Source organism: Narcine bancroftii, chromosome 12 (assembly GCF_036971445.1).
Source record: "Narcine bancroftii isolate sNarBan1 chromosome 12, sNarBan1.hap1, whole genome shotgun sequence".
In the NCBI taxonomy this organism is placed as follows: domain Eukaryota; kingdom Metazoa; phylum Chordata; class Chondrichthyes; order Torpediniformes; family Narcinidae; genus Narcine; species Narcine bancroftii.
Window position 1 is genome coordinate 10739965 of NC_091480.1, and position 26253 is coordinate 10766217.

The following is a 26253-nucleotide window of genomic DNA, read 5'->3' on the forward strand; positions in this document are numbered from 1 at the left end:
AGTCACATATCAATAAAGGGTCCCAACCTCAAACGCTATGTGACCACTTCTCCACTGCTGAATGACCAAACTGCTCACTCTAACCATCTGGGTCTCTCATATTTCTGAAACAATATTTATTTACTTGTAGATATACATGTGTATTATTTGTCTGTGTGCTATGTCTGCTTATGCATCTATGTGTTTTGCACCGAGGACTGGAGAATGCTGTTTTGTCAGGTTGTACTTCTGTGCAATCAGATAACAATAAATTTGACTTTAGTCTCTGCAGCCACTCGTTGTTTGCTCAAGGACCCAGAATCAGCCCTTTTATCTCTTTCAAACAAAGCCACCCATTTGCATGGAACTTTTACTGATCTCAAAGAGACAAACAGCGCAGAAGCAGATCCTTTGGGCCAAGTACTGTCCACACTCATTCCCTTTACCAGCCCTTGTGCTATGCCGTGGATACAGTGTGAGGTCTTCCCAACAAAAATATGCAAAGCCAACTCTTTATTTGAATGGCCACCTTCATTTCGCTCATGCTCTCCGAGGGAACACATGGGGACTTGCTCGTGCTGCTCTCTACTTAATGGCAGGAAATTTTCCCGTCAACAGATGCCCGTCAAGAGCTCCTTTCTACCTCCTGTCAACTCTGCTTCCAGCAGGCAGCATGTAGATACAAAGATAGCTCTGGATCAAGTTGACCTTTGTTGGTCCGTGGCCACAGGCTCAGTCACAGGAATACACCAACCCCTTGTGTTATTACATTTCAAAAACATTACCTCAGAAAATATTTAAATATATTTCAAAGTAGATATCATTTATGTGAAATGGACAAAGCAAAGCGACTTGAAATATAAATACTGGTAAGTAAGATCATTCACTTTCTGGCAGGACATTCTAATTACTGGCTTCCAAGTGCATGAAATGAGCAGTGTGGCGGAATTAATTACATACCTTCATTATTCCATTCCAGTTATCACCAGTAGAAACTCGGAATAAAGTAAGAAATGCCATCCCGAAATTCTCAAAAGTTGCATGTCGACTCAAACCATCACATGGGTTTTCATCGTTGCATACTGAAAGGGCAGAATAATCAAATTCCATTCAATGAAGATTTTAAAGTTCCCATGGATTAATAAAAGTTCACATTTTATTTGAACATCTGCTGTTTTATTCTAAGAGCAGGATAATGAAATGGGATGAATTTTTACATTTTTCATTAAGATTTAAGATGCACTACTCTATCAGACCCCAGCAAACAGTTCAGCAGAATAAGTTACTGCAGCTTCATCCACTCTCAATTAAAACACGCACACTAGCAAATGGTAATCATTCCTTCTCACTGAATACGAGGAGATTGAAGTCTCACCCAGCTTTCCGAAGAGCTCAACTCCAAGCGCCGCATAGATAAAAAATAAAAGCATGAACAATAAACCAAGGTTTCCCACCTGAAATGTAAAGAAGAAAAGTTCTCGTAAAGAATGCAGCGAAGTCAAAAGTGGAGAAATCAATTTAAGGTATCAATTAAATTCTGCAGGCATTTGAGGGAAGAATCTATTGAACTAACTGAGTATTTCTTTCAAAGAGACAGCATTGATTCACTGGGCTGAATGGTCTCCTGCCATAATCATTGATGTCCTTATAAATAGGAAGTACTGGAGTCTGGTACTTAAATGGTCTGGATCTTCCCTGGATCACCCCAGCATTTATTGTGATTGTCCATCTCCAATTCTTCCTCGACTGAGGACATATTTGAAGACAACCATATGGGTCAGATCAGGACTCATGTATGGACTAGAGTTGAACAGTTCAACAGTGAACCAGATGGGAGATTACGATAAACCAACAATCAATGGCTATTATAACTGAGTCTACCTTTTCAAAATAAAACAGATTTATTTAAACCCCCAGGTGCAAACTCATGTTTCTCAATCAATAGTTGAAATGTCTGACTGCCAGCACTACTCAAGCATTATCGTCGAACATTACCACAAAGTACAGGCCCTTCAGCCCACAATGTCGTGCTGACCTTCATAAACCTACTCCGCAACCATCTAATTTTTCCCTCCTTACACACTTAATCCTCTATTTTTCTTACATCCATGTGCCTTTTGAATGTCTCTTCATCATATTCTCCAAGGTGAATTGTAAATGACCCTGGCTATATAAAGTACACTGTTTGACCTGCTGATTTTCTCCACCATTGTGTGATCATGGTGTCTGCAGACCTTCATGTTTTACTCTGGGTGTAGATGAATTCTGGAATCTGGGAGGAATTCTGGAATCTGGCCATCTGGTCCATCGAGCCTGCTCCGCCATTCAATGAGATCATGGTTGATCTGATGATCGCCTCGTTCCCACCTACCTGCCTTTTCCCCAAATCCCTTAATTCCCCTACTGTGTAAAAACCTATCCAACCTTGTCTTAAATATATTTACTGAGGTCACCTCCACTCTTCAAATTCCACAGATTCATCTCAAGGAAAAGTAGTTCCTCCTCATCTCCATCCTAAATCTACTCCCACCAATGGAAAAATATTACCTACTTCTATTTTATCTATGTCTCTCTTAATTTTATATGTTTCTATAAAATTCACTCTCATTCTTCTAAATTTTAGCGAGAACAGTCCTAAGTGACTCCATCTCTCCTTGTAGGCTACCTACATATCTCGAATCAACCTGGTGAACCTCCTCTCTACTGCCTCCAGAGCCAGTACATCCTTCAAGTAAGGAGATTAGAACTGTACGCAGTCCTCCAAAAGCGGCCTCACCAGTACATTGTACAGTTGTAACACAACCTCCCTGCTCTTAAATTCTATCCCTCTAGCAATGAAGGTCAACAATCCATTTGCCTTTTTGATAGCCTGCTGCAACTGCAACTCAACCTTCTGTGATTAATTCACAAGTATTTCCAAGTCCTTCTGCATGGCAGCAAGCTACAATCGCTTGCCATTTAACTAATATTCTGATCTTCTATTTTTTTCCTTCCGAAGTAGATAACTTCACATTTACCAACATTGCACTCCATCTGCCAGACCCTTACCCACTCACTGAACCTATCGATATCTCTCCACAGATTCTCACTCAATTTAGTGTCATCAGCAAACATAGATATGCTACACTCTGTCCTCTCTTTCAGATTGTTCATGTACATCGTGAACTGTTGCGGACCCAGCATCAATCCCTGCAGCACCTTTCTCTCCACTGATTGCCATCCAGAAAAACACCCCTGTACCCCAATTCTCTGCTTTCTATTGGTTATCCAATCCTCTATCCATGCTAATTTATCCCCTCCAACTCTATACATCCATGTCTTCTAGGTGGCACCTCATCGAATGCCTTCTAGAAATCCAGGTAAACAACTGCTCCCCTCTATCTACTGCACTCATTATCTCCTCAAAGAACTCCAGTGAATTTGTCAGACAGGACCTGCCTTTTCTGAATCCACGCTGCGTCTGCCTGATGCTCCTAAATGTCTTGCAATTTCTTCTTTAATGAGATAGCTTCAAGCTTTTTCCCCAACAACAGGTTATTACATTTTCCCAACTACAAATAAAGGAATAATATTATCTTGAAATGATAATTGGTTGTAGTAACTCAGCGGGCATCACAGCATCCATAGGAGATAAAGATACATAACTAACGTTTCAGGCCTGAGTCCTTCTTCAAGGCCTTGAAGATGATGATGTTACCATGTATCCACTGTCTCTGCGCTACTTGCCCTAACGCTTCCTCATAACTAAGACTCCTCTGATAACCCATAACTACCCACATCCACCCAATTCTCACAGCAACCTCAGTCACAACCAATACGCCTCCACCCGCCATCACCCCCACCAAATACACCCTCTGCCCCGATCCCAATCATGTCTCTTTAAGATGCCACTCAAATTAATTTGCCAATCAACTGAGACAAAATCTGCCATGAACCAGAATAAGGTTTTCTTTTAAAAAAATCTTATGACTAAATATGTCTTGATATATTTAGGACCAGTAGCTTTGTAAAGTTTGACCAGTGAAGCTGAAAACAGAATTGTCATCCAAAATAAAATAAATATTTTAAATTGTAATGTCAATCCAACATGTGACATTTGAAAAGTAATATAAAGCCAGTGACATTAATAAAATACCCAGGACCCAATGGATTGGGGCTTTGTTGCGAGAATTTTATAAATTCAAGGCATGTCTTTCACGAACTATCTGTTAGTGCCCTTCAGGCAAATGTTCTAGTTCGATTTCTGAAGCCTCCTGAAGGCCTATGAATGAATGGATATGGTGGAAACTCTCAAGATTAATGAGGCAGTTTCATCGGCCCATCTACTCGAAGCTCAAACTTCTTTTAAAAACAAACACAGTAAGATCTGGTGGGGGAGGGGAATAATTATGATGGTGGCAGGGGTAGCCCTAGTGCTTATTGAAACACTGTTACAGCGCTAGTGTTTGGGTTCAAATTTAAATTTAAGTTTCGTAAGTTATGCCAATTAAAATGAACTTTACATAATTAAGGATGACAATACTGTTTTTTTTTCAAATGACTTTACATTTTGTCTTTTAAACAGTTTATTCTGAATGCAGGTGTATGAGTTAGGCAATTTAAGAGCTAATCTCAAGCAACTGGGAAACTTGCTTAATCGGCATCTACCAATCCCCAAAGGTGCTGGATACCAGGGGTTTTACTGCATTTGTATCTGACTTATCCTGCCAATAAAAGCAGTTACACGGCTGACCCAGCTGAGTCTCTGGTCACTGCTAACCCCACCTTCAATGTTGAGGCGGTAAGTGAAGCCAACGTCATTTAAGGCCCAATGTCAATGATCCTTGTTGTTCCAGGTCGACATTGCCTGGTGCTCGTGCAATGAGAATGTTTGCTCCCCAAATTACCAGCCCAAGAGTGGACGTTGTGCAGGTCTTGTGAGCAATTAGGAACTGATTCAGAAGCCCACTGAAAGTTCCCATGTAGTCCTTGTTTGATGTGTTAAAACACAGGAACGTTGGAGGATCTCAGCCGGTCTCGAAGCGACCATAGGAGGCAAAGATATATATTTCAGATCCGAGTCTTTCTTCAAGGTATAAGCAAAAACAGGAAGGTGTCTGAATAAAGACTGAAGAAGGGAGGGAGAGGAGTCTAGACCAAATGCCAAAAGGTGTGAATTGCATATAACAGGGGAAAAGGTGACAATTTAGTTTGGCTCTGTGAAATGAGGCAGAAAGAGAGAGATCGATCCTCCAGAACAGGGGGAAACAGGGGGAATAAAAAGGGGGTAGAGCTTTAATGGAAACAGATATTCCCATCTGGTTGGAGGGTGCCCAGTCAAAAGATAAGGTGTTTTTCCTCCAAATTGCGGGTGGTCTCAGTCTGGCTGTGCATGAGATCATGGATAGACATGTTGACAAAGGCATGGGACAGGGAATTGAAATGGCCACTGGAATATCCACACTATTGCTGAGGTGCTAAAGGAAGTGATCTCCCAGTCTGTATCCAGTCTCTCAATGTAGCTTAATGTGTAGCAAGAATTGGGCAAAGAGAGTCAACAGTTCTGTTTTATTGAAAGGTACTGGGTGGGACAACTCTACTTTATTCAGGCCCCTTGCAGCAGAAACAATATCTATTGGGTCACACACGGTAGAATCTAAGTCTTAATTGTTAATGTCAGCTCAGGCATAACATTAATACCTGATCCAAACCTGACCTGACCTCAACCAACCCCAGCCAGAATACCTCAACCTTTTATCTAATCACACCTGACCTGACTGTCACACAGCACTGATCTGCCTGAGAATGATTAAAAAAAAATGGAGACTGCACGATAATAATGAGCAAATTCTGAAATAAAGTAGCAAATGGCCAGCAAGCCGGACAGTGCTTGTGGAGAAGAAAGAGGATCAACATTTCAGGTGAATGATTTCTCATCAGCACAAAATCTTGATGGAAGGTTCACTAACCTTAAACGTTAAATCTCTCTCACACCACAGATACTGCCTGACCTGTGGAGTACTTTTCTCTTATAACACACTGCCTGACCTGTGGAGTATTTCCAGCATCAGTTTTTCATTGTTTCATTCTCTTGTGATTTGAAGTTTGGGGAAAACACTTGGACCTGCACAACATGCAGAGCCAGGCTGGCATGGAACGGGCCAATCCGATCCAGTGAGGAGATCTGACCCTAACTCTCTGCCAGTCTCCAGCGGTCAGGTTAGGTAGCCAGCCTCCGACAGGTCACCCTCCTCCTGAAGCTGAGAGCCATACACTTCCACACGTGCTGTCAACTTATCAATGCCGTGTGCGTTCGGAAAAAGAGCTTTTAAATTTTAGCTGATATTTTTGACTCGTAATACATTTTTAAGCAGGTTACTAAAAGTATGGACTTTTAAGCCTAATTCACCCCCACCTCCCCAACCCCTGTTCCCACCTTCCGTGAATGATTTCTGCATTGATTGTCAACACCACAATCAGACATGAAAACGACATGAGGAGAGCTCAACTTGCTTCATGGAAAGAGTTCTGACACTGTGGACTTTATTACCAATAGCTGCAGTCCAACTATGCCCTGGGGTACATAGGGAAAGGGCAACTAACCAAATCCTTTCCTCACAGCGTTAACATTATGTAACATCCAACAACTCAGACTATAATTTATTATATCAGTGGTTCTTAACCATTTTTCACCTTTCTTGCCATGGACCACCACTAACATACTCATCGACCTCAAGTGTGTGGGGGGGCAGGATGGAGAAGGATTGGTGAGCTCAAGCTTCCTCCCAGTCCAAAGGGATTTTTATTTTGTTCTGATGGGATTTATTAAAAATAAAACTATTATCTTTTTATTTCATCATCAAATGTACATTCTTGATTTAGCTGGTCCTTGCTTCTTATGTTGCCACAGACCACCAACAGTCCACGGACCACTGGTTGAGAAATAAAGTATTATGCTATTGGCATTACAAGCCACTTTTCAATGATCATCCACATTTTCCCTCAGAAAGTGACAATTGTTTCACGTTCAATCAATATTTATGGATATTAGGCAGAACTGCCAAAATAAAAGCGGCCTTTAAACTGTTACTTCAAAGAATGACTTGACAAGATTTTTGAAGGGAAGCTTGCAATTTATGTTCCAGCGTTGTTTCCCTCAATATGTTACTGTTAAATATGCATGTTAACATTGCTAACATTTAAGTCCAAGAAACATTAACTCAGAACTTTAACAAGTATGAAAATTGCACTGATACCTGTGGCAAGGCCTGTACAACTGTGTCAAGCAAAGCTCTCATTCCTGTCGCCATCTTGAGCAGTTTCAGCACTGGGAAAGCAGAACATGTTAAAACTCAAAATGTTAATAAATGCCGTGAATACAGGGCCGAATCGTAGAGTCATTGAGTCCTTCAGATCATGAGATGGAAGAGTAAAACTGAGCCAGTTCGAATCACAGCTGCTGAATTTTTCCTCGCATTGAAATCCTGATGTGATTAGGTGTCAGAGATGCCATTGTAACCCAATTTGTAAATGCGAGGTTTCCTATTGCAAATATCGATGCAAAATCTTGACACAGAAAGGTTAGGGTGCATAGGAATTGTGTATGAAACTCAAACAAGTTCAATACATTATTTATATGTAAAATACATCTCTTTCTGTATAAATGTGTGTGTGTGTCTACATATAGACACACACACACACACAGATATAAAATCTGAGAGTAATGTTCAAATGCATTGAAATTTTTACTTGCTGCAGCCACACGGGTACTTAAGGTAAACCAATTGCAACAGTATAAATTCAATTACTCTGATGTGCCGTGAGACAAGATAATAAATATAAAAAGATTGATAAACAAATATTCACAATTCCTGACTTGTATGGAACTACACAGTGGGGACAGATGGGCACAATCTGCTGGAGCAACTCAGCAGGTCGAACAGCACCAGTGGGAGATAAAGGACAATGTGGCGAGCTGGAACCTTTCATGAGGACTGAGAATGTGGAGGAGCAAGAGCTGGTCCAGTGAGGTCAGGGTGGTCAATGTGGAACTATGTCATGTTATTTTGTGACAAATACTGCTCAGAATAAAGTCCACCTCTTCCACTGATTTAGACCACATACTTTCATCACCAAGTGCCTGTGGCATTGGCATGGTTCAAATCCCATGGGAAACTGTACCATTGAGCCATTCTGATTCCATTTAGTTATGGCATCCGATACCATCTGATTCCCAAGCAGATGCTACAGGAAATGCTACAGACCTTTTCTTTGAGGTATTTATTATTCTTTGAACCAAAGGGTGATCCTGAATGTGCAAGGGGATATATAAATGCACTTAATTACCATATCAATTAAAGCTTTAAAAAATTTTTCTGGCATAAATCAGAAATTTTAAAAGGCATAAAAGAGAGTGGTACCTCTTGCAATCCGTAGAACTCTCATAATGCGAATGATAGTGGGGTTAATAGGGAGAGAGGCATTAATTTCAATTTCTTCCAGGGTTATTCCCATTATTGACAGAAGTACAATAGCCAAATCCAGTTGATTCCACCTGGAAAATGGAAAAGATCAGAGATATAGAAGCAAAACTGCCAGGAACACTTAGCAGGTGAGCCTATGGAGAAAGAAACATGTTTCAAGTAGATGCATTTATTGCATCCAGTGCTCCCTTTGTGGGCTTCTCTACATCAGAGAGGCTCACTTTGCTGAGCACCTTCGCTCCATCCGCACCAGTGACAGAGACCTCCCAATAGCAAACTATTTCAGTTCTGTGTCCTGCTCGCATGTCTGTCCATGGCCTTATGTACTGTCCCACCAAAACCACCACCCGCAAATTGGAGGAACATCACCTGATTTTCCGTCTGGGCATTTTCCAACCAGATGGCATGAACATTGACTTCTCTGGCTTCTGCTCACTTGCTCTCCTTTTTTCCCCTCCCCCTTTCCAGTTCTCCTCCCTCCCTTCACCCAGCCACCCCTCCTCCCCATGATCACTGCTGTCCCCTCCCTCCCTTCTTCACCCATCACCTCTGCCTTTGCGACCACTCCTCCCTCATCCCCTACTCTTTTGCCTTGGACGCCTGCCGACGTTTCCATACCTTGGTGAAGGGTTCAAGCCTGAGACATCGCTTGTGTATTTTCACCTTTGCTATATAAAGGACACTGTTTGATCTGCTAGATTTGTGTGTTTTTTTTAATTTCAAGTAGATGCCCTATCTTCAAAACTCAGGAAAGTTTTAGATAAAACAACTTTTAAGGTGACAAAGATGAGGAAAGGCCTAACGACATAAAAAGGAAAACCACAAAGGCTGCAGATACTGGAATCATGAGCAAGAAATTGCTGGAGTATCTCAACAGGTCAGACGGCAACCGTGGGAGAAATGGTCAGTCAATGTCTCGAGTCAAATCCCCCTGTCAACCATGGGAGAAATGGTCAGTCAATGTCTCGAGTCAAATCCCCCTGTCAACCGTGGGAGAAATGGTCAGTCAATGTCTCGAGTCAAATCCCCCTGTCAACCGTGGGAGAAATGGTCAGTCAATGTCTCGAGTCAAATCCCCCTGTCAAGATTAAGATCAAACAGTAAAGTTACATATATATAACAAAGAAGGAAACTGGGGGCGGGGCCAAGGTGATAGGATAGAAGGTGTGAAAGGTGGAGAGAAACAGAGAGAGACAGAAACCATTTGGAATGGAGGAGAGAGAGAAACCATTCAGAAGGGGGCGAGGTAGAGAGAGTGAAACCTTTGAGAAGGGGGGAGGTAGAGAGAGAAAGAGAGAAACCATTCAGAAGGGGAGGAAGAAAAGAGACAAATACATTGCGAACAGGAGTAGGTAAAGGAATAGAAATAAAGGAATCAAATGGGGGAGCAGGTAGCCTAAAATCAAAAAACGCAATGTTCATTCCATTAGGTTGAAGGTCTACCTGGAGGGACACGGTGTATACGTTTAGCCTCACCCTGACGATGGATGACATGGAATGGTTGAGGGAAGTCGAAATGGTTGGCTGTAGGTAGCTCCAGTTTAGACCCACGAGCAGAGTGTAGATGTGTGCAATAGTGAACGGCAGTAGTGATTGGGTGAGAACGGTCGCGAGATGGCATCGAGCACACAGCATTATCATTGAGTATTTGTAAATCCAAAGAGTAATGTAGTGAATACTCAGCATATACTGCAAGAGGCAAAGAACATTTTATCATGAAGATTAGTCCCTGCAAATGACCGCAAAACATGCTTCAACTTGTGTCATATACTGAGAAACCATCCCGCTGCTCACAATTTGTTATGAATTTGCCCCACCTTTAAGTTCTCTGCATCCAGAAATGCCTATATGCCTTGCATGAATGTTGTTCAGATGGTACCTGTTAGCTAACTTTACTTTTTAGATTAAGAAATCAGATCACACCTGTTCGACATTCCATAAGTAAAATTCGCAGTGACCAGATGCAACTCAGCAGGGATTTGTTTTTCTCCAGTGTCTGTAATTAACTAAGAGGGGACAGAGGGTGCATTCAGGGAGTATAAATGCTTCAAGATTCCTCTATTGTCATGTTATAGAACTGAATGTATTGTTACACAAATTTGCCTTCTGCCTGCCGTAAGGCATTCAATTAGTGTTGCTCGGTGCCCCTTACAGAAAGAAAGAGGATCAAAAGAGAGACCCTTCACACACAGTGAAGGGACACAGATTCACCTCCCACAGCCTTTGCAGATTCTTTTCTATCTGTCGGCAACCTGAGCTTCAGATTCAAACCTTCGATCTGATCAGGAATCTTTTTCACTTTGGGGTTGGGATTAAAGAACTGGATATTTTTGCTTCCAATAATGTTCCTGTGATCATTCACAAGAAAGCCCTGAGGGGCTAAATCCCTGCTGAACTGTGTCACGCATAAAGAGGATTTCACGATAAATTGACACGTTAAAATATTCCCATGCTGTGGCCCAAACTAATACAACTCCTCCCTCACTGCACTTGACATATCAGCGTGTGCAATAGTTCTCAGTCTAGAAATCCACACTTATGATTGAAATGAAAAAAAATTGACTTGGTCAAACATTTACATGGAACATAACGAGGTGGCATGGTTAACTTGGCAGTTAGTGCAGCGATTCTCAACCTTTTTCCACTTTAAGTATTCCCTCTGCCATCGGTCCTCTGTGATTAGTAAGGGATTGATTAAGGTGGCAAGTGGGTGGGAAGAAAAAGTTTGAAGACCACTGTTTTAATCGTCCCTAATGAACTCATTATGTGGACGGTTTCAAAACTCCAAAGGAAATGGGCCAACGACAATTTTTCTCATCCAAAATATTTCAGTAACAATTGGGTCCAGATCAGTGATTCTCAACCTTCCCTTCCCACTCACCTTAAGCAATCCCTTACTAATCACAGAGCACCGATGGCAGAGGGCTTACTTAAAGTGGGATGTGAGTAGGAAAAAAAAGGCTGAGAATTACTGTGTAAGTACAATACCATCGCAGCGGCAGTGACCTGGGTTTGAATCTGGCACTGTCTATAAGGAGTTTGTACGTTCTCCCCATGTCTGCCTGGGATTCCTCCGGGTGCTCTGGTTTTTGTCCCACCCTCCAAAGATATATACCTCAATTTGGTGCAACTGGGACGGTGTGGGCTCGTGGGCCAGAAGGGCCTTTATCACGCTGTAGGTCTCTAAATAATTACATAAGACACACACGAGGACCACAGTCTAGTGGATAAGCTCTCTCTCCACCCTGTGTGAAATCTCTTCATTTTGAACTTGGGTCATGACTAAGGATGTGGGAACCACCATTTCAAACAGTAATGAGCAGAAATGTCTTCATCCAAAAAGTGATGGAACTACTGGAATCTCCACCACAGCAAAGCAGTAGAGGCCAGATCATTAAAGTGTTGGATAAAGCACAAATGGGTAAGGAGTTTAAAGAACGCACAGAGAATGCAGAAAAGTCACATATTTAGAGGGATTAGCCATTATCGTATTGATATAGATAAATATAATAAACTATTTGCTCCTGTTTCTTGGCTGTGAAGGCATTCATTAAAAAAAAGCACGGTTTGCTTTTGTTTTTCTAAGTGTTTAAATTCTTGTCCTGTATATTTGGGCATTAGCAGTAGATTCAGAAAGCAAAAGTTTAACTCCTTTTGAAGGTTTAGATGATCAATCTTCGCCTTCCTCTATGGCAGTCCTAGAGGCCAAGGATGGCTTGCTTCCACTCCAGTCCTGAGGTGGCCAGCAAGATCAACGTGGGACCTGCAGAATCTGACACAGCTGAGCTGGCTGGAGGGTTATTTAGGAGGGGGGGGGGGGGTTCTCCTTCTGCCATTTCTGCTCTGTTTTCGTATATTTCCATCAAGGAGATTCGATCTGCTCAGTGCTTTCCAAGATACTCTTCCCCCTTGACAATGGTCATGGAAGAAGGATTCAGACGAGTTGGTAAAGATGCTGTGGTTTGGCAAGGGGAATTTTAAAACTCTAACATGCTTTCTCTATTATCCGGGAAATCTCCAGATTTCAGATTTATTGTCAAAGTACATACATGACATCATGTACAACCCTGATATTCTTTTTCCTGTAGGCGAGGCAGAATTACCACTTATTGGTTGTGAAAAAAGTGATTCAACGTACACGTAAATAAATAAAGAAATGTAAACAAACTGCAATATAGAGATTTTTAAAAATCAATAAAATGCGAGAGTCCTTAAAAAGTCCCCAATTGAGTTTGTTGTTGAGGGGTCTCATGGTGGAGGGATAGCAGCTGTTCCTGAACCTGGTGGGTGCAAGTCTTATGGCACCTACACCTCTTTCCTGATGGCAGCAGTGAGAACAGAGCATGTGCTGGGTGGTGTGGGTCTTTGATGATTGCCACTGCTTTCCGATGGCCTGTAGATGTTCTCGATGGTGGGGAGGGTTTTACCTGTGATGACCTGGGCTGTGTCCACTACCTTTTGGAGGGCTTTACCCTCAGGGGTATTGGTGACCCAGAACCAGAACATGATTCCCAATTCAGTTTGGTGTCAAAATAAGCAATATTGCAGGGATTGCATTGATGGCATCTTTCTGCTGTTTGACATGACTGCAGGAGGTAGTTCATGTGTCCAGGTTACATATGGAGGTAGGGAACCTTGCCGCCTAATACACATTGAACACAGTGATGGGTTGAACATCGTGATCTTCAAATACTCTCTTCCTGAATTGGCCAGAAGCAGCAAGTGAGGTGACTGTGAAGTTCATTATCCATTCTTCCTTTAGCTCGCATGATAAATTGGTCCATATTTTCCAGGGTCTTGTCACGGACTTTTATAATTCCAAGGGAGGGGAGCGGTGCTTGGCATCAAGCACGGAAATGCGCAGACACTGTAATTGTAGTTAAAAAAAAACACACACAGTAAATGCTGGTGATTCTCAGCTGGTCTCGCAGTATCCATGGGAGGTAAAGATATATTACTGGCCTGAGGCCTTCTTCAAGCTACCCGAGATGAGCTTTTCCTCAGTACGAGATTCATCTTCCTGTATGGTGAACAATTCAATGATGATCCATACAGGTTGACCTCTCTACATATAAACAAAGCATTGTCTACTTGTTGAAGCTTAATGCAGTGGCCTTGGGTCAGGAGTGGAAATGACACAGTGAATATTTTCTATCCATCTAGCACATTAGCTCCACTCCTGTGTAAAGCCTGTTGGAATCGAGGTCCAATGGATTGAAAAGTGGATTGAAACAATACAATCTTGTTTGAAAAGGGATTGCATCAAAAGTGAATCTTGGTGAGAATGGAGGTTTGCAGGTTGATGAGTGACTGTTGTAACAAGAAAAAAAAGTTCTGATTTAAACCAGAACAGGAGTAAATCTTCCAAAATGAGGATAATGGATATACCCCAGTCAACAACAAGCTCTGTAAGAGGAGGACTGGTAATGGGTGGATTCTGGGTTAACATGTCCTTGGAAGGCGAGGCCACAAGGATTGGAAGGGCCACCAGGATTGAAAGAGCCACCAGGTTTGGAAAAGCCACCAGGATTGCCTTGCCAGGGATGGTGGTGGAGGCTGAAACATTAGGGGGATTTATGTTAGACAGGCGCATGGATGGAATTAAAAAAGAGGGATACAGGGTAGGGAGGGTTAAGGAATACCTGGGTCAGTGCAACATCAAGGGCTGAAGGGCCTGTACTGTGCTTCAGTGTTCTATGTTCTCAACACCTCAAGCTTCCCAATGAACAGCTTTAAATGGGGAAAATTGGCCTGAGCACTGATTAAAAATAATACAATTTCAAGAAAGTTTTCAATTCAATAACCAGCTATTATTTATTAATTATCAAGGCAATATTAGCAAGAATGAACCCTTTAGTCATAATAATTTCTAATTATTTGAAAAAAAGCTTTGGGTGTTCCCTTTTGGTTAAATATTTCCATCATTCCATTTCAAAACATTGAATATAATTTAACAAATTTTTAAAAAATCCATAGCGTTGGTTTTAAACATTTGATAGCGCAGATATTCGACAAGTGGAAGCAAGGACAAGTTTGAAGGTAGTTTATTGAAGTGGCCCCCAAAATATTATCCATGAGAATAATGTGTATTCATTGTTAATACGCACAATGAGTAATGACGCTATCCTCACTTCGATTGAAGTTAACTTCATTTACAATAAAACAAAAATAACATTTTATTCAAAATATTGATTGAAGGAACCTGGCAATGCTGACACATGGGAAATAAAAATGCTCAGAGGGGTTTTGAAAAGCTTTAATCTTGACTACACAAAGCACCATCAGTTTGTACATGTTCCTGGGTATATTTTCAATTAATCTTTTTGGGCTCAATAGAAATTAATTTAAAGTGATTTACACACAATATGTCAGTTATTCAGAATCTTGGCACTTAATTTGTGTTTAACAAATGTAACATCAAATCTTGTTTGATTAAACACCGAAAGCATTGATTTCTCCATGATTTTGGCACCCTGCACTGACCGGTTCACTGCTCCCATGGAGTTTGCAACCTCTCTAGGCATGCTACCCAGCAGACCTCCGAGGTCGCAGGATTTAAATAAAAGACACCGTCGACTCCTCTAACAGACCGTTTAAAGCCTGCATGGAGCCATCAGCATTAGGACCGAGCAACAGGACCCTGCGGAGCATCACCGTGCCTCTACTCCCAAAACACTGCTGTTCCAACAGTTTGTGCTGCCAGATTGTCCCAGAAAAGATATTCCTTAGATAGACAAAAGTTCTATCTGTTATTTAGTTAGAGCATCCAATGATCGAGCAGAGGATGGTAATGATTCTAACCTTTCTATGATATTCAAATCCATTTATTAATTTATGGGAGAAAGTTAAGAATTAATTACATTGATGGATCTGAAATTGCAAGCACGCCAGACCAAATGAAAAAGGCAGACCTTTCTCTGAAAGACATTGGTGAAAAAGATGGGCTTTTGGCAACAATCAAATAGCTTTCTGCTTAGCATTCCTGAGATGACTTTATTAACGACTTAAATAAATCCCATCAACCCCCAGATGCCTTTGAGCTAAATCAGAATTTATTGTCAAGAATATGGCACGAAATTTGCTGTTTTGCAACAGCGTCAGAGATTGCAAATATTGCCATAAAATTACATTTAAAAATAACTACATCAGTGCCTAAACATTTCTGGGGTAGGATACTTAACGGCTGCTGGCATTAGGTGGGCAATATTGTGCATTGTCATTTCAAAAATTGTTTCTGCTAGAATTGCAAGTGGCATGATGGGGGGGGGGGGGGCAGAGGACAGTCAGAGATGCCAGGGCTGACTGTGTAACCTCAACTAATCAGAATTAAAGTTTGAGCTAAAAGTAGAGTGATAAGCGAGGAGGGTGAATTAAAAGTGGCGAATTAGAATCAAATCAGATAAAGAGAAGAAAAAAAAGATAGAAAGTAAAAAAAAGGTGCAAAGTAACGATAAACAAGTCACATCCACAATTTTACATTCTTTTCGCAATCCCTTATCATCAGATCATCACCGCACTCAACCACTTTAAGATTGATTTTCCCTCTCATTTGTAAAAATTGTTCCCTATCATAAAGTTTTATTGGCAGTCCACTGTGGCAGATTACACAATAGAGAAAGTGGCAAATATTCGGAATTACAAGACAGCTGCCTGCAGAAAGTTGAATGGAATGTTAACCTCAAATTCTAACAAATGCTTAAGCAGAATAATTACTTTAGAACCAGTTAATATTTGCCCCCAAAAAACTGCAAGAGGCATAAACAGATCAGTGAGTACTCGAAATGTGTAATCTTTTCTAATGCCTGGAAATCGATGAACATTTTCATGAATAACGTTGTCCATAGTTAACAAATAATTATTTTCCCGGGAAGAGATGGTCCAGCAATTTTGTTTCTTTCAGGATGCAGAGGTCTTTACAAATTATCATGGAGTCACCAGCACATTTTGATGCCTGAATGCACTGCCACCCTTCACAAATGTCCCTTTAATAAATTAAACATTTGATGTCGATTTTGACTTTTTTTGCAAAAAAAAAGGAATAAAAGACGAGGGACAAATGACTGGGGGAGGGGAAGAGGTGGAGCCAGGAAATGGAGGAGTGATTGAAAGGTACCCTTCTGTGTTCATTGGCAATGCTTTATCTGACTTACTAGAAAAGACAGTTTGTACACATCACTTGAGCACTTAACCAATGAACCTTCAATGTACCTCTGGCGGAAGTGTCAGCCTGACCTATTTAAGTCTCCTGTAAAGACTGAGTTGGCACATCTTTCAGAATAGAAAGGTTCTGTTAATTGACTACTTAATTCCAATGCTCAGTTGAATAGCAATCATATTTTATTCCTCCATGCAGCGTTGGCAAAATATTAGCCATATTAACATTAATATCAGCTCAATTTCCTTCCAAAAGCTTCTCTTATATTTCAAAAAAGCTTAATGCTCCATTTCCCCATTCCAAACTATTTAATTCATGCTATTCTTCCTTTGATTCCATGTCTCTTGACATGGAAGTGAAAATCTCCGTGAAGTCCATGCACACTACATCCACCGAATATTCTCCATACATCCTGCATATGAGGACTATTAAGAAATTGCCAGGATGCAACACACTCGATCACCTCTTTTCAAACCGTTGGCTACTTCCAACTGATATTCTTCTGTTAGTATCATATTTAATTAAAAATATACAATTAAAAAATGTTCATCCAGCTATCTTTTTTTTTCAGATACAACTGCTAAATTTAAAAGCTATGTCACCAGATTCAAGAGACAACATTTCTAGAGTCCCCACAAATTCCTATTTACAAACTCATGCAAAAAAATTTCCTTTCAGTCTTTAGATTTTTTTAAAAAACTTCTGTCAGTCGAGAAAGGTCTAAATAAAATCCTTTTGTCTATCATAATATAACCATCATAGACAACCATATTGAGATTTCTTTTCCCTCTCATTTTATTCTCTTGATCAACAATCAACGCAAAGGTGCTTATTAAGATCTCAACTTTCCCACAAATTGACTATTTTATCTTTTCATTTTAACAGTTCCTTTTTTCATTGCCACACTTGTAAAATAACCTACTTTTGATTCATTATAAAAAATGTTTTTTCACATAAGGGAGTTGTCCTGCTCCTTCTCAATATATTTTGATAATTTTATTTTATGATTTTGTTTAGCTTGGAGCCAGATTTGTCCTCAAGGCCAAATAAGATGACAGGACTGTGATCTGAAGGGGGCAGCACCTCATAAACATGATGTCAGACAAGTGGACATAGCTGCAAAATAAATTAAAGCTTCAAAGCATCAGATCAGAAGTCGATAAAGAGGATCATCAAAATGGCTGAAAAGATCATGGGGGCCTCCCTTTCCTCTATTGACGATATTCACCAAGAACATGGCTTAAATAGAGCTCAAAAAATTATGGAGGAACCTTTCCATCCAGCACACAGTGTCTTTGATCCAATACTATGAAGAAGGCAGTACAGAAGCATCAAAATTTGGACAGCTAGGCTGGGAAATAACTTCTTCCCCCAGGGTGTGAGCTGGATGAACGGTATCATGTAACCAAGTAAATAATTCCAAAATAGTTATATATTGATTCTAAATTTTATCTTTATGTATATATCTGATTATTATGTTCTATGTGTTGTGCACTATGGAGAAATGCTGTTTTTTCTGGATCACTGGGCATTTTTTCCTACTGTGAAGGACGTCCACATCATTCCATGCATGTGAAATGCAATAAATATTGTGAATGGCTCCACACACCCTTCACGTAAACTGTTCTCCCTTCTGCCATCTAGTAGGAGGTACCGTAGTACACAGGTCGTTACGTCCAGATTGGTCAACAGTTTTTTTCCCCCAAGACATCAGGCTCCTGAATTCCCAAAACATATGTGGATAGTGTAGTGCAAACTTTTACTGTATACGTCTTAATATTTTAATATGTTTAACTTCTAACCTATTTATGCAAATATGCTCCGTGGTCCTGGAGAAACAGTATCTCGTCTTTACCTTGGTATGAGCGATAAATAAAGGTGACCTGATTTGTATATGGACAGTCAGATGATAATAAACAACTCAAAAACATTAGTGCCTCTCAGAGGCAAGTGAATCTCTGGAATTCCCTCCAGCTGAGAATACTGGAGGCCAGATCATTAGATCTATTTAAGGAAAAGATAGATAAATATTTGAAAGATCAGGGAATTGATGGTTCTGGGGAATTGGAACAGGAAAGTAGTTGAGGCCAGCAGGGTTGACCATATTGAATGGTGGGTTGTGTAAGCTCCTATTTTCCTGTGACATAAGAGACTGCTGGAATCTGGAGCAAGAGTGATCTACTCGAGAAACTCAGTGCGGTGAGCAGCATCCGTGGGCAGGAAAGGAATGGTTGACATTCAGAACAAAACTCTTCATCAAGACAGATCGTGGAGCATAATGGAGGACAAGGTAGAAAGGGTGAGACAGGGGCCCATAGAGGGGCATTGGCAAAACTGGGAGGGAATGAAAGACAAGGGTCAAATGAGTGGGGGAGGGGAAGAGGTGGAGCCAGGAAATGGAGGAAGGTGATTGAAAGGTACCAGACAATGAGCTGCTTGTCACACATCTTTTTTTTATATTATATACCAGCAGGGATGGAAGAACAAAACAGCACAACGTACCGGTCTTTGAAGAATCTCCTGAAGCCAAAGGCAATGAGCTTGAGGACAGATTCGAAGACAAATACAATGGTGAACACATAGTTACAATACTTCAGAGCCTCTTCAAGGGACTGGAGGAAAACAAGAGAAGGAAAAGATTAAAGTTTATTGTGTCTTAGTGCGAGATAATATATTGATTATTAGCATTTAATTGTTAGGCAGCATTGCCTATCAGACTCTCCTCAAGCAATGCTACATGATTTTCATGTCCCAGATGTACATGCACAGTTTTCCCATGAGAAGAAGTACCCAGGGATTTTAGCAGAGGAATTAGCCGTCTTATTTTGGTTTAGCTATTTTGTGGAAACAATGACCATCCTTCAAAAGGGCTGGGTTTCTCACCTCAAAAATGTAAGTTTGAATTTGTCTACTTTGGCGGACTGGAAATCTTTCTTTGTCTGAATAGTCTCAAAGCAGGTCTCCTTTTGTTCATTTCGCGCAAAGGAGAGGTTGGTCAACCCTCTAAGAAGGGATTACCTGCCCTAAATCCACCCCATATGATCCTGGAATGCATAAATGTACCCAGAAAATCTAAGTATTTAACATTCTATTGATAACTCTGCTCCAAATGCTGATGAGTAGTGGTAGAATCTGGAACCAAGAATTGTAAACTCAGAGTAAACAATCATCCACTTTGGATGGAAATGAAGAAGGACTTCTTCCCTCTTTGGGGAGTGAAAGGTTATGGGGAACAGACCAGGAAAATGGAGCCAACTCACTCCAAGATAAGACCAGCCATGACCTTAACAGATTTGAAGGGCAGCACCCCTTTTCCCACTTCAATTTCATAAATTCACATTGGAATAAAATTCACAAGAACATTTCTTCACACTCATCAAAAGCTAGACGATGAAAAAACACACAAATGCTGGAGAAACTCAGCAGGTCAAACATTGGTGATGTATCTTCACCTTTGCTACATAAAGGCACTGTTTGACCTGTTGAGTTTCTCCAGCATTGTGTGTTTTTTCACTTAACCACGGTGTCAACAGAATACTGTGTTTTACCTCAAAAGCTGGACGATAAAGTGTCATGTGACATCTCCAATCTAATGTATATGCTGACGTACAAGATGACTCGTATATAAGACAAGCCCTGAATTTGCACCTAAAAAGTAGGTTCTGAGCTATATTTGCTGTATAAGTCTATCCCATCTGGCACTTACCACCGAGACCTTACTGGCCCAATAGTCCTTTACCAACCATCCCACTGACCAATGGAGTGAGGCTGTCACAATATTTTAAAAGCAAATTACACAGTAAAGATTTCAATTTTATAATAAACCACCGTCAGCTCCTCTAACAGGCCCTTTAATGCCTGCACAGAGTTGATCGCAATCGGACTGGGCAGATGGGACTTTGCTGTTAAGATTCAGATTCAGGTCGTCTAAGACGACCTCTGGCTTTGGGGTGACATTTTCAAGATTCAAATACTGTCTTATACGCCAACATATGCGGTACTTTACTATAGCAATGGATGAAACTGGGAGTTTATATTTACAGGTGAGGCCACTTTCAGAACTTCTAAATAATATCATGGTTTGGGCCCTGGGAAGAAGGAGGGAAGGTCAGTAGTACACACTTACAATTGGTTGGTGGTAGTGTTCCATGGACATGGTGATGACATTTATGCCAATAATGAATGTGATGAACAGATCCAGATAGTGGTTGGTACATAGTTTATGAATGTAAAGTCGAGCTGGGGAATAGTCAGCGTAATAGGGTCGACGTTGAGCTTCTAGAGAAAACAAGAGGAAAAACTTAAATTACAATGCAGAAGGTAAATAATAGACAGCAAAGTTCACATTATGCTGATTACATTAAATTTATCACACTATTATTTCTCAAATGATTCAACGCAAAATGATTTTTTTGTTTGACTGGATGGGAGTTATGAAATAAGGCATCGACATTCACTGCACTTCTCGCTGTGAAGTCGACCAGAAAACCCCCTGTTCAATTCTAATTTGCACTGATATTCGCAGGCCCAGACCACGACCTCCTCCAAGTACTTGCCCGCAACTCTGAAGAGAGATGAGCCAGTGGGTGGGAGAAGGAAGACGGGAGTCGAGTCTAAACCACCAGGAGGAACAGCAGAGAACCTGCGCACAAGGGATGGTCAACGAGTTCAACACCTCTTACTGTCATTCAGAAATGTCTGAGCTCACGATTCACAGCGAGAGGATGGATGGTTTAAAAATTATGGAAATTCATGTGTCAGGGGAAAAATTACACATGAAACATTGTCGCCTCATATCATATATGTGTATATGAGGAGCCACTTATTGTTCTTAACAATAATATTTATGGAGTGAAAAGGATGTTGGTCATTCAAAGAACTTTGTCACAGCGTTCTGGGACAAAGAACAGGATAAACGTTTTAAATGCACTAAGGCTGTGCCAACAGTTCAGAGTACATTTTGTTCATGATATGGGTGAAATTTGATGTACTGCAACTCGTCAAATAAAAGTACCATGCACATCCTACATGCTTGTTTTGCATTAACACATGCAATTTACCATGCACTGTTGCATTGCACAGTGCTGGGCCAGAGGAGGATTTCTGCGGCAAGTCACACTGAGAGAAAGCAATACAATTGCAAACCTTGCAGGACAAATGGTGCACGTGGAAGGAGCGTTTCCCTTCCCAGCTTGGCGTCTTTTTTTTAAAAATTGCTTAACTATGGAGGGTATTTAGTCTCCCCCTTCCATTACCCAAGTTCAAGTTCCTACTACCATGAGTCGGTGTGAAAAACCACCACTATAAGATACGTCGGTGAGATTTAGATCCAACTTTATCCGTTACTCAACTGGAACTTGTTTCATTTTTTCCTACATTAAAATGTAAATAATAATATTTAGATTTGTTATAGAGTCATGCAGCAAAGAGACAGGCCATTTGGCCCAGCTTGCCAATGCCGGCCAAAATGTCCCACCCACGCCAGACCTGCTCATTCAGTTGAAGTTTGTCCTCAATATATTTTGAAGACCATGCAGATAGGAATTTTGTTTTGTAGTTCCCCACAAAAGCAGATCAACACAGTAGGTCTCACGCCTTCCCGAACATGTTTGCCGGGCAGCCATGTTCTGCGGAAGAAGTAAAACTTCGATAAATGAAAATCAAAAACACCGCAGACGCTGGAAATGTGAGACAAAATCAGAAAATGCTGGAAATCTTCGACAGGCCAGACAGCATAAGCAGAAAGAGAAAAAAAGGTCTGAGGTCTTTCTGTATAACAATTCTATTAACCTGAAATGGTAACTATTTCTCTTTCCACCTGCTGAGTAATTCCAGTCTTTGCTGCTTTAGTTAAGGAAGGGGTTGAAACTGGGAGGACAGCCAAGTTATCCGAAACACTGCAACAGCTAGCTGCAGGTCATAACTCCTTGGCTACAATATGTTGAGGATGAAGGAATGCCATTGCTGAATTCCACCAGCTAAGCTGAAAGCAGAGTTGCAATAAGATATGATTATGACTAGGGGGCACGATGAGTGTAGTGGTTAGCGCTACGCTATTACAGAGCCAGCGACCCGGGTTGGAATCTGTCACTGTGTGTAATGAGTTTTTGGGTTCCCCCTGTGTCTGTGAGAGTTTCATCTGGGTGCCTCCAGTTTCCTCCCACCCTCCAAAATCATATGGTGTTTGTCGATTAATCGGTCACATAGATGTATTTGGGCAGTGTGGGCTTGTGGGGCAGAATGGCCTGTATTTCTAAATGAAAAAAAAATTAAAGTATTCCCTTCAATCATAATACCTGTGCTTTATTGCTCGAATAACAGGTTACAACATCAAGACGGCACTGGAACGGACAGAACAAACTGCACATCTTTCTGAGTCTGCCGTACCAAACCAAAATTTGGGACTTCTCAGGGTTGCTGCAAACGGATTTGCATTTACAGCTGAGCATTTTTCCCCTCTGCTTTGTTACATCTTCATAAGCTAGGTGGTACGTTGTTTTGTGACTTTCCCACGAAATGGCCTTCAAACTCATGTGTCCGTTGAGAGCTATCTATCCCACGTTCATCTGCCCTGGTCCATCGCAAGTCTCAATGGAGTTGAGAAGGTATGTTTGTAGAAAAGTAATTCATTTGCAGGAGTGGGGAACAGACTCTAACAAGTAGAAAGATGCTGGTGTAACTTAACCCAGCCTCACTCCTACTATAAATACGTTTGGGATTTCATCTGAAATGATGGGGAATTTTTTTCAGTTTTTTAGAAACAAAATTCTTCAAAATAAAACTGCAATGCAAGCAGCCTTATCAGATCCTCATGCAAGGTGAACTGGGCGTGCAGTGGCATGCTGTCCTTCCCACTTTGGAAGCAGGCATGGCTCAGAAAGATTAAACATACTACCGACCAGCTAGGCACAGTTCCTTACTCCTCCGCTTTTTCTCCAGCCGGTGTAGGCGCTTCTCCTCCCGCCGGCGAGCCTCCTCGGCCTCCTGGTGCTGCCGGCACTTGTGGAAGTTCTCCACCACCACCCCTACGAACATGTTCAGCACAAAGAAGCTCACGATCAGAAGGAAGGAGATGAAATAGAGGAGCATCCAGGGGTTGTGATTCCTCTGGGGCTGTCAGAGGGCAAAGGGCAGAGTTAGAACCTATTATCAAGTCGCTCTTCTCGTAAGCAGGGACTGTTCGGCCCGTACAGTCAATGTTGGCTCTCAGAGAACTCGGAGAATTTCCTGCTTATTTCCCTGCACCCTCCTCTCTCTTGGATGCTCATCAACTTTGCCTGGATTCTCCTGCCACTCAGCAATACCAGGAGTCATTGATAGCGAGTAATTAATCTGATGACCAGAGCTTTATGGAGATGGAAGAGAAACCTGTTAAAGAAAGCTTTGCTGTCACAGCGAGAACTGGCAAACTTCATATACCTGGCACCGGAAATCAGGAATGAACCCGGCCATTGGAGATATGTAGCAACCCCTCCAAGCACAGTGCCACCAGGTTACCCTACATCAGATCAATTTACTTCCCTGAACAGATGCAATGATTAAAATAAAAACACTTCAGATGACATTTGCCAATCATTCCCACTCTTCCACATGGAAGTTATTCATAGAGGGCTGATATACACTTTGGGCTGGATTGTGGCACCATTAACTGTTGACCCTGAAGCAGTTCTAAGCTTTCAAAGTTCAACGTTCAGATTTATTGTCAGAGTACACACATGATGTCAAGTACATCCCTGAGATCCCTTTTCCTGCTGGCCAGGCAGAATCACCACTTAGTGGTAATGTAAAAGAAACTAAACTCAAGAGCATATGTACACAGGAAGGGTGTAGCCATTTAATGGAAATTGGATATGGATTTGGTATTAGATAGATGGCAAGATGAAATGCGAAGTTGTATACCTTTGGAAAAGATTACATAAAATTTAAAGAACAAATATGATAATTCTTTGAAAATTTTTTTCCCATATATGCAAAAGATTGGTGTTATAACTTTATAAGTAACCTCATTACGTCAACTGGTAGAATTTGGTACAAACTTGGTTACTTCACGGCCTCACCTTATTGTATCTTATTTTATTACTTTTTAGATGTATTTATTTATATATATTTGGATTTTAATTGTGTTATTAGAAAGTGTTTCATTTCGCTATATATTTTATATTTAAAATATATACTTATAATTGTAAGTGTTAGAATAATTAGATCATAATTTATTCATAAAGTATTGTTTTTAAATTAGTCTTTTTTTCTTTGTTCTTTTCCTTCTTTTTCCTTTTTTTGATTTTTTGGGGGCTTTTTCTGTGTGGGAGGGAGAGGGGGTATTAATTTTGATATATAGATTTTTTGGTTTTGTATGCAATTTTGTTACATGTGCCAATAAAATAAAATTTGGAAAAAAAACATACATGTAAACAAATAAAGAAATGTAAACAAAATCAATAAAGTTCAAAAGTAAGAATCCTTAAATGGGTCCCTGATGGAGTTTGTTGTCAAGGAGTCTGATGGTGGAGGGGGAGCAGCTGTTCCTGAACCTGGTGCTGCCGATACACACGATGCAGAATATGGATGTCTGGGGTTCAGTGATGCCAAATCTAATGACGGATTCCACATGGGACTCTCCTGTTCAGAAACCTACACACGATCTGAAACTTCATCCTTTTCACGGGAGGATTGGAGGTTGAGGATCCAAGAGAAGCCGAAATACTTTTCAATTTTAATTTAGACATACAGCACGGTAACAGGCCCTTCCACCCCACGAGCCTGGGCCGTCAAAATACCTGTATATTTTTGGAGGCTGGGAGGAAACCGAAGCATGCAGATGAAACCCATGCTGACATGGGGAGAACGTACAAACTTCACACAGACAGCACCAGATTTGAACCCAGGTCACAGGCACGATAACAGCATTGTGCTAACCGCTGCACTAACTTTGCTGCCCACTCAATTATACTTCTCTATTTCAACTCTCAATTATATTGCTCCAATTTAACGTTTTGAAATATTATTAATGTTGTTATCCTTCGCAGTTTAAACATCATTAAATATAACAGCAACCACTGCTTGGCTGCCAGTGGTATTTTGGAGAGAACCTCTGCTCTGTGCCAGCAAGATAGTTTCTCCAGAGAGTGGATGCCACAATCAAAGGCTGATGCAATCTAGCCCATTGAAGCTGCAGATAGCTTACAGGACAAAAGTAGAGGCAACCGCACTGGAGAGAAACGTAAAAGCTGCAGATACTGGAATCTTGAGCAGACAAAGAACTGCTGGAGGTTCTCAGCAGGTCAGACAGCATCCATGGGTGGACATGGTCTTGACAGAGGGGTTCGAATGAAAATGGTGATGGACCATTTCTCCCCATGGATGCAGTCTGACCTGCTGAGAACCTCCAGCAATTCCTGGTGTGCATGAGACATTGCTGGTATTTATGATCCACACAAACCTCCTTGCTTCCCATGATGCCCTTCGGTTCCCTTCACCCTTATGGCAGCTTTGATTGCTGCACATTCTAATCATTCACACGGTGAATAACTTTCTCCTAAATTCTTTCACTGCAGGGATCTGCTTGAGAGTGTGGGCTGTAGCCCACAAGGAAGTCAGGGCATGCTTGAATCACTGGACTTTGTCCCCACAGCATTCACACAAAGCTGTACCCTCAAC

General features: G+C 41.1%; 1 protein-coding gene across 1 annotated transcript in view; it reads right to left on the reverse strand.

Annotated features, from left to right (window-relative positions):
• The window catches only part of cacna1ha (calcium channel, voltage-dependent, T type, alpha 1H subunit a), a 206428-nt gene that overhangs the window by 15605 nt on the left and 164570 nt on the right, over positions 1-26253 (reverse strand). The window contains exons 23-29 of the mRNA XM_069904861.1: positions 23496-23709; positions 20723-20874; positions 19099-19208; positions 8379-8512; positions 7215-7285; positions 1355-1433; positions 940-1061 (exon numbers count right to left, since the gene is read on the reverse strand). Of these exons, the coding sequence (XP_069760962.1) occupies positions 940-1061; positions 1355-1433; positions 7215-7285; positions 8379-8512; positions 19099-19208; positions 20723-20874; positions 23496-23709 (882 nt within the window). The remainder of the gene's footprint in view (positions 1-939; positions 1062-1354; positions 1434-7214; positions 7286-8378; positions 8513-19098; positions 19209-20722; positions 20875-23495; positions 23710-26253) is intronic.